Source organism: Martes martes (assembly GCF_963455335.1).
Source record: "Martes martes genome assembly, chromosome: 9".
NCBI lineage: Eukaryota > Metazoa > Chordata > Mammalia > Carnivora > Mustelidae > Martes > Martes martes.
Genome location: NC_137896.1, coordinates 25,948,440 through 25,957,519, shown reverse-complemented (window position 1 = coordinate 25,957,519; position 9,080 = coordinate 25,948,440). Strand labels below are relative to the sequence as shown.

Here is a 9,080-nt window from a genome sequence, read left to right as displayed (position 1 = left end):
CTGGGCGGGACCGGCCCGAGGGGCTGCGCGCCGAGGCGGTGGTGCAGCCTGCAGCACCAGGCAGCTGCGGCGGCCGGGGACTCTGGACCCCTCCCCACGCGAGGTAAAGGCCCGCGCAGCCCGCCGCCAACTTAGTCAAGTTGGAGCGGAGTTTGCCAGGCGCCTGACTGGGGGGCGGAGAGCGGGGGGAGGCTCTGCGGCGCAGGCAGGGGCGAGGGAGGCCTCGAACCCACGTCCCGGGGTAAGGTTCCTCCGGCCTGGGGCCTGGTGGGTTGGAGAGCCTCGGACAAGGAGCCCTCCCGGGATCAAGGGACTCACACCCAGGACCCGGGGCGGGGGAAGCTCGGACTCAGACTCCAGGAATGGCACATGCGCCCCCGGGCCCTGTAGGTCCCTTCCCCGCCTCCCTCCAGGACCCTGTCCTATCACCAAAACTGGGTCCCCGCAGCCTCGAAACCCCCACCCACCAACAGCCGCTGGAGGCCGTCGCGCCAGCCTCTCCTGAATTTTTCATGTAGGGGGCGGGCCGAACACGCCGTTCCCATGGCACCAGGGCTCTCGGGTTACAGTCGAGGGAACCCCCAGACTCCCCTCGCCCTTCGCCCTTCGCAATACCAACCCACTCCATCCTGCCTCTTCCTCAGCTCAGCCCTCAGGAGATAGGGCAGCGGAAGGGAACCCCCCAGGGGCCCTCAACCCTCCAACCCCGATCTGAACCTTGGAGAAGAGAACTGTGGGGAAGGGGAGGACCGGGCAATTAAGACGACTTTCGGAACGTAGGTCCCATGTTTCAAATGCGAGGGGCATGTCTGTGTACACGGGTGTGTGCGTGCTTGTGTGGGCATCCCACCTCGCCGCTGCCCCTCTGTCTGTCTCTGTCTGTGTGTCCTAGGGTTTGGGGTCATCCTCAAGGCATAGGAAGTGACCTGTGGGTGTGCAAGCATGTGCTCGTAGCTTGCACACTCACACGTCCCAGCATGACCCAGGTTTACTCTGGCCCCAAAGCCAGGAAGCCCCGACCCCAAGGAGATGAGGCGCCTCCTCCTGTCATTTGAACAAGAGAAGGTTTGGAGGAAGTCCTCTTGGGAGCTCATCTGGACCCTGCAGTGCCTTGGTTCACTACCATTCTTGCTTCTTGCTTACAGAAGGAAGGAAGGAAGGAACAAAGCCCCTCCCACCCAAGGATGACACTAAACACCCAGCAAGACGCAAAGACCTCCCTGCGTCGGCGAGCCAGCACGCCACTGACCCTGTCCCCCCGTGGCCACCAGCCTGGCCTCCTGTGTGGAGCACCTTCCACAAAATCCCAGCATCCCCGGCTGGGCCAGTCAGCCTCCCTCAATCCTCCCACCCGGCAACCTTCGCCTGCCCCCAATGGTTGGTCCTCTGAATCCAGTGACTCCGAAGGCTCCTGGGAGGCCCTCTACCGTGTGGTACTGCTTGGAGACCCTGGCGTAGGGAAGACCAGCCTGGCCAGCCTCTTTGCCGGGAAGCAAGAGCGGGACCTCCATGAACAGCTGGGAGGTAGGGACCCTGTGGGCTGGGTTGAGATGTGGCCAAAGGAGTGAAAGGCCTGTCATCAGGGGCACAAGGCTGCCAAGAAGAGTTGTGCAACTCACACACAGCTCAACTTGAAAGGGCATCATTCACACAGACTATGAAGTGAATGGTCCCCACACACACCCCCACAAGACTGGTGCAGTGCACAGTCTGCACAATGGTCTATAGGAGGGAAATGCCTTGAGTAGTGAGAAGGTTGCCCATTTCTCATGGATGAGGTATATGATTAATTTCCATGTTATAAGGGAAGCAATTCTGAGTTCCATGAATCTCAGATGGAAAGAAATGGCAGGCTTGCACCCCACTCAGAAACTCCCAGCCCTAACTTCCACTGACTCGCAGATCTTCCTAGCCCCACAGACAACCATCCATGGCTACCATGACCTACAGCAAAACTAAGATCCTGCCCCAAGTGGAGACTCCCCAGGTTCCCTTATTCCCAAGAGATGCAGTGAGCCAAAAGGGTCAGGGACCCCAGGATGAGGGGAGACGGGGACAGGACAGAAGAAATGAAGAAGGGTTCCTACAGGACCAGCTGAGAGGACACAGGCTGAGTGCAGAGGGAGGTTGGTTAAAAGCAAAGAGAAAGTGGGGACACTGGCCAGGCCCCTTCTCTAGCCTTGACCCCTCTGAGTGTGAGAACCCTAGATGAGAGGTGTACATATGTACCTATAGGTGTAATAAGTCATATGTACCCGTAGGTGTGACAAATGGGGATACTGAGGCTGGAAGAGGGTAATGTGACCTGCCCAAAGCATACACTAAGTTGGGGACAGAGTGGCACTGGGAGAATTCCCAGCCCAGCTTTAACCCCACCATCCCATGCTCATCAGTCAACCAAACTGGCAAAAGCTTTCTCAGCCCCTACTACACGCCAGATATGATGCTGGCAGCTGGGGAGACATGGGCTCCTTGTGGAGCTTCTTGACCTATCAGGAGAGACAGACATCAAACAAGTGTGGAGCACAAGTGGCGGGGGAGAGGGGGCCCACTGTGACCAGAAAGGGAACTGGGGGGCCACGCCCTCCTCACGCCTGCCCCTCCTCCCTGAGATCTGGTTCTTTCCTTGGTTGCAGAAGATGTGTACGAGAGGACCCTCACGGTAGATGGAGAGGATACCACGCTCGTGGTCATGGACACCTGGGAGGCTGAGAAACGGGTATGGCACAGTAAGCAGGACTTGGGGGGAGGGATGCTGAGCTTGGTACCAGACTCCTGTCCCCTCCTAGGATACAAAACAGCAGAGACACGGCGAGGACATCCGCAGCAGCCCCCAAAACCCACAGTTGCCAAGCAGCCTTTGCAGCCAAAGGCAGAAGAACCTCATGACCTTTTCTCACTCCACTGATCCCCTCTGCAGCCATCCCAGGAGGTGCAAACCTCCACCTCGTCCTCAGCACCCTCATCCCACTGCCCCCCTCCACACGCACTGTGCAGAGGAACACTGCGTTTAGCACCAAAATGCCTGAGGGTAACCCCCCCATACCCTTCTCTTCCTTACCAGTCATGTGGCTTTGTGCAACTGACTCACCACCCTCAGTTTTCTCACCTGATAAATGGGTTAATCATTCCTGCCTTCCTTACCAGCTGGTTTTTTTTAAAGTTCTTAACCAATTTCACAGCGGTGACCAGTTTGGAGCATGCAACAATGCTGAACGTAGGTGAAGGAATGTAAATTATGATCATTCTTATTCCTCATAACTTGGTAGCTAGTAAAGAAGGAAACCAAAGGATGTCCTTCCCTACCGGGTTCCAGAGTAGGAAGAAAACAGCAGGCAAGGATATGCCCCTGTTATTCTTTTCTCACCTTGTTTGAGTTTTCCTTTGTCTTGCTATGCAGATAATACATGCTTATTGTAGAACTTTGAAGAAATACAACCAAGCAGAGAGAAAGATGTAAAAATCACCTGGGAGGGGCGCCTGGGTGGCTCAGTGGGTTAAAGCCCCTGCCTTTGGCTCAGGTCGTGATCCCAGAGTCCTGGGATCGAGCCCCGCATCGGGCTCTCTGCTTAACGGGAAGCCTGCTTCCTCCTCTCTCTCTCTCTGCCTGCCTCTCTGCCTCCTTGTGATTTCTGTCAAATAAATAAATAAAATCTTTAAAAAAAAAAAAAAATCACCTGGGAGCCTATCTCCGTAAAGGGTAGGCCCCGCCCCTAACATGCAAGGAGGCCACGCCTATAGGGTGGGGCTTAGGAGGGCACTGTCCGGTGATTGACAAGAATGGCTGAGAGCTCCAGTGATAGGCGGGAAGGATAGGGAAGATGCTAAGTGGCTGATTCCTTTCCACGAGGATAAAAGGACACCCAGCTCCAAATGAGCATGATAACGATGATGATGGTCCTCCTAGCAGCAGCTGACATTTATGGAGTACCCTCCAAGTGTCAGCCCCTGTGCTAAGCGCTGGATATATGTATTAAGATGTTCACTCAAAACAAATACAATAGGTGAGTATTCTGATCCTATCCTGTTAATGAGGAAATCAAAGCTCAGAGAGCAAATGAGATTCAAACCCAGATCTATACGCCCCGAGCCTGTACTCTTATGCACCAGGACTATCCCTCTCCATCCCCACTGGGAACATCACCTTCTGAGCCTTCAGCTGGGGTTTCACTCCTTCACTCATTCATTCACCAAGAAACACTGGCTGGGTATGAATCATGGGCCAGGACACTGAACACCCAGCAGTGAGTAGGACAGACATGTCCCTTGGCCTCATGGAGGTCACAGGCTGGTGAGGGGCGAGGGGGTCACTTTTTGAATGCAGTTGAAAATCCAGTGGGCAGAGTCCAGTGAATTAAGAAAAGTGATCAACCTGGGAGTCCGATTTGGGAGACCAGGGAGGAAGAGTACTGGAACTGGAATTCTGTGCCCAGCTGGCTTTATGGACTTGAGAATGTTTTCTCTTCTCCTTTGGCCCTTGGACTTCCTACAAGCAAAATGGGGAAACTGAACCAATATCCCTGACTAGTGGAGGCAATTTCCATAGAGGGTCCATGCAGTAGCGGTGCCACCGGAATAAGCTTCCATCCTTTCGACAGATGGGCCCCTTTGGTGTCAGAGAGGAAGGATCTTGGGGTGCCTGGTGGCTCGGTTGTTAAGCGTCTGCCTTCGGCTCAGATCATGATCCTAGGGTCCTGGGATCGAGGCCCACATCGGGCTCCCTGCTTAGTGGGAAGCCTGATTCTCCCTCTCCCACTCCCCCTGCTTGTATTCCTTCTATCGCTCTCTCTCTCTCTCGCTCTCTCTCTGTCAAATAAATAAATAAATAAAAATCTTTAAAAAGAGAGAGAGAGAGAGAGAGGCAGGATCTGCCAGAATTGGATGGACCTTTGGCTTGTGCAGTAGTGCCCTAGCTGGCCTGACCATCAGGGTCACCTAGAGAATATAAAAAAATCAAATATCTGGGGCACCTGGGTGGCTCAGTCGGTTAAGCGCCAGACTCCTGATTTCGGCTCAGGTCACGATCCTAGGGGACGTGAGATGGAGCCCCGCATAGGGCTTCAGGCTCAGCGGGGAGTCTTCTTGCCCCCTCAAAAACAGTGCCTCTGCCACACTCGGTATTTCCTACCCCTGGTCTACTGTCCTCTCCTGTTCATTCCCTCAGACCCTACTCCCCGGTCCGCTCTTGTGCCCTCCCCACACTGTACCAGGTTGAGTTCTTCTGACCTCCTCCCCTCATGCCCCATGGCTCCTCCAGCCACGTGCTCCTGCCTCTTATTGCTACTTATCACAGGGCATCAAAACTCTTGACTTCCAGGGCCTCCCTTCCAGCCCATGAGTTTTTGAAAGATAGGAACGGTTCCTATCTTCCAAAAACTAAACACTTGTAAAGTTGTCACCCAGCTGGTCCAGTCTCAGCATGCTGTCCCTGACAAAAGATTGCCACCCAAAACAGCATATCAAAATTGCTCCATTTCTCCCCTTCCTTGTCAAAGAACTTGCAAGGACTCTGCTTCTTAAATACTCCACCTTGGGGCACCTGGGTGGCTCAGTCATTAAGTGCCTGCCTTTGGCTCAGGTCATGATCCCAGCGTCCTGGGACTGAGTCCCGTGTTGGGCTCCCTGCTCACTGGGAAACCTGCTTCTCCGTCTTCCTCTCCCCCTGCTTATGTTCCTGCTTTCGCTGCCTCTCTCTGTGTCAAATAAATAAATAAAATCTTAGAAAAAAAAAAAAGAATACCCGCCTCTCCCACCCCTTCCCTTACACTCCAGGGTTGCTCCTCCACTTCTCTCTTCAACACTGGCCTGGAAAATGCCTTCCTTTGAAATCAGCCTCCCTTCACACTTCTCTCCCTTCCTTTTGCCTCTCTTTTTAAAAGATTTGTTTGTTTATTTATTTATTTATTTAGAGATGTAGTGAGTGGGGGAAGGGCAGAGGGAAAGGGAGAGAGAATCTCAAGCAGACTCCGCACTGAGCGTGAAGCCTAATATGTGGCTTGGCCCCATAACCCCGAGACCATGACCTGAGCCTAAATCAAGAGTCAGATGCTTAACCCACCGAGCCACCCGGGCGCCCCCGCTTTGTCTCTTAATTGGACTGCAGAAGGCCACAAGAACTGTCTAGCAAGGCTGAACCCTTCTCCGAAACCAGACAGAAGAGCTGAACCCTCCTTAGCGGGAAAGGGAACCAAGAAATCTTTTGACTCCAGTGCCTGGCCTCCAAAAGCAATCAGTGAATGAGAAAATGTAGTGAGGTGTTATTAGCCCAGATTCCCACTCAGACAAACTAAGGCTCAGAGAGGACTGGTGGTTTACCCAAGGTGACACAGAATAATGGCAGAATTTGTCCCCCAAACCTGTCCAGAGTAAAACCTCAGCCCCAGCGCCCCCTTCAGACCATCCCAGCCCCACCTTTCTCAGCCAGGGCCCTCTGGTTGAGAGGTAGGTACCCTTGGAGAATGGGCCTGGGGTCGCTCTGTTGCAGGGTGAAAGCTGGAGACAGGATTCGTGCCTGGAGGTGGGCAGCGCCTATGTCATTGTGTACTCCATCGCGGACAGAGGCAGCTTCGAGAGTGCCTCTGAGCTCCGCATTCAGCTGCGGCGCACACATCAGGCGGACCATGTGCCCATCATCCTGGTGGGCAACAAGGCTGACCTGGCACGCTGCCGGGAAGTCTCCGTGGAAGGTGAGCCCTCCACTCTACCCTCCTCCTCCAGCTTCCTCTCAATCTGCTATCACTCCTCCTCCTCCGGTGCCCTCCATCTCAGGGACTGTCACCCCACCCTTGCCCCCATCGTGCATCTACATGCCTAAGCCTCAAAACTGGGAACTATTCTTGCTTCCTTTCCCACTCCCCCAAACCAGCCGCCAAATCCGTCAGGTCCACCGCCCTTAACCCCACGTTCCCTTCCCCCTGTGTCCACAGTCTCTGCCCCATCCTGGCATCTCCACCTTAGCCTGGGCCAGCGCCTGTACTTCTCTCTCCCCCTTCAATCCGTTCTCCTCGCCAGCTGTCAAGAGTTTTCTAAAACCATATCTGACCTTGTCACTCCTTTGCTTAAAAATTCCCCCTATGGTTCTCCCATGCCCTCAGTCAGAGACACTATCTACCAGGCATGATAGGCCGAGTGCCTACAAGCTCTCCAAAGGCTTACATCTGGGGTCTGAAACAATTATTAGCTCCAAAACACCGTGAGAAAGTTGCAAATTAAAATTTCACAAAACTTTAATCATCTATAAAATACAATATTGTGGCAGCTGACAACTACAAACCAAAACGTTTAGTTACAGATAATTTGTACTCAAAGTGAGGTAGGGAATATTTCAATACGTTCGATAATATTGTCTGGGACCCTAGAAAGATCTCAAAATGGCCCTTCTTTCAGGGCAAAATCTAAAAATGAAGGAAACTGAGAGCCAGAGAGTATAAGCCAGTTCCACGGGGTCACCAGCATCTAAGGACTAGAACCCAGGCCCCTGTCTCCCAGCCTAGTGGCTTCCTGAAGGTGGAAGACCGTATGCTTTGTGAGCAGACAGCCCCAAACTCCCCAGCGTAATCCCCAGAAGACGTTGTTAAAACTCTGGTTCACCGACCTCGTCCCAAACCTACCGAATCAGATCTTTGCCGGTGGGCTCAGGAATCTTCATTTTAACAAGCTCCCCCAGATAACCCTGATGCACAACTCAGACCCCTTACCTGGCCTTCAAGCCCCTTCCCAGCCTGTCTTCCCAGCCTCATTCTGCTCCCAGTATCAGTCACTAGCCTGTGAACTAACTCCTCAGAGCCAGGTCTCATTTACCTCCGACTCCCCTGGTACCCAGCACAAGGTAGGACCAAAAGAAAAAGCGCTTAGCTTGAGACTAAACACAACTCTTCCCACCTTTATGTCCCCCTCTACCTGGCCCGCCTGACCCCGCCCCTCAGAGGGCCGCGCCTGCGCAGTGGTGTTCGACTGCAAATTCATCGAGACATCGGCCACGCTGCAGCACAACGTGGCCGAGCTCTTCGAGGGCGTGGTGCGCCAATTGCGCTTGCGCCGCCGGGACAGCGCGGCCCCCGAGACATCAGCCCCCCGAAGGCGGGCGAGCGTGGGCCAGCGGGCTCGTCGCTTCCTGGCCCGCCTGACGGCCCGCAGCGCCAGCCGTCGGGCACTCAAGGCCCGCTCCAAGTCTTGCCACAACCTGGCGGTGCTCTGAAGCCGCGTGCCCCTCGCCCCCAGGGCTAGCGGAACACTGGGCCGCAACCTGAGCTCCACCGATGCCATCGAGGGGCCACGACATAGTTGCCTGGAGTCTGCACGGTGGGCGGTGCCTGCCCGCTGCCCAGACGGCTGGAGCATCTCCCCTAGCCACAGCTTCAGGCACCCCTCCGCCCCGGGAAGCAGTGGACAGACTATGGGACCGAAGCCTCAAAATGGACACAGAGTAGGTTTTTGGTTTTGTTTTTATGCGCCGCAAGCCTTTTTGTAAAAATCTTTGTCCCTGGGCTCTGGCCAACTCCCCACAATAAACCAGACCAGAAGGGTATCCAGTCTGAATGCCCAGACCTCTTCTTTTGGGCTCTTCCAGGCATCTCCACGTCTCACTGTCCCATCTACACTGGCTGCAGACTGGGTTAGCCTGCTGACCTGGATTCAAGGTCAGTCAATCAAATCACTGGACCGGTTGCATGTTCAGGCCCTTCTCCCAACCACTGGGCATGCCCCCTGGCGCCGGTCTTTTTGGGAGACCCAGTGGTGCACAGACAACCACAATTCAGTGTGATGACCTCCTATTTTTTCCATCAACCCATTTCTTAGATTATAGGTTCATAAAATCTTATTTGGAAGGAATCTCAGCATTCATCCTCACAATATAGTAGCTCTTGTTTGTTAGGAGCTGTGGTTTAAGCTGTCACAACTAGTAACTAATCTTCACAACCCTGTGTACTAATTAGAAAATTAGAAGCACAGGATGGTGAAGATTCATACTCAAGATCGTAGAGCTACTATAAGGGAAGTTGTCAGGATTCCAGCCCCGGCTTGTCAGGCTAGAGTCTGTGCCCTATCCACAATCCTCTCGGAGAATGTGACAAAAAGCT

General features: G+C 54.0%; 1 protein-coding gene across 1 annotated transcript; it reads left to right on the top strand.

The window, feature by feature from the left end:
• On the top strand, positions 1–8,527 carry REM1 (RRAD and GEM like GTPase 1). Its single transcript, XM_080813582.1, has 5 exons — positions 1–103; positions 1,146–1,524; positions 2,637–2,719; positions 6,485–6,686; positions 7,926–8,527. The coding sequence occupies exons 2-5, from the start codon at positions 1,185–1,187 to the stop codon at positions 8,195–8,197; spliced, it is 897 nt and encodes a 298-aa protein (XP_080669708.1). The 5' UTR covers positions 1–103; positions 1,146–1,184; the 3' UTR covers positions 8,198–8,527.
• The last annotated feature ends 553 nt before the right edge of the window (positions 8,528–9,080 follow it).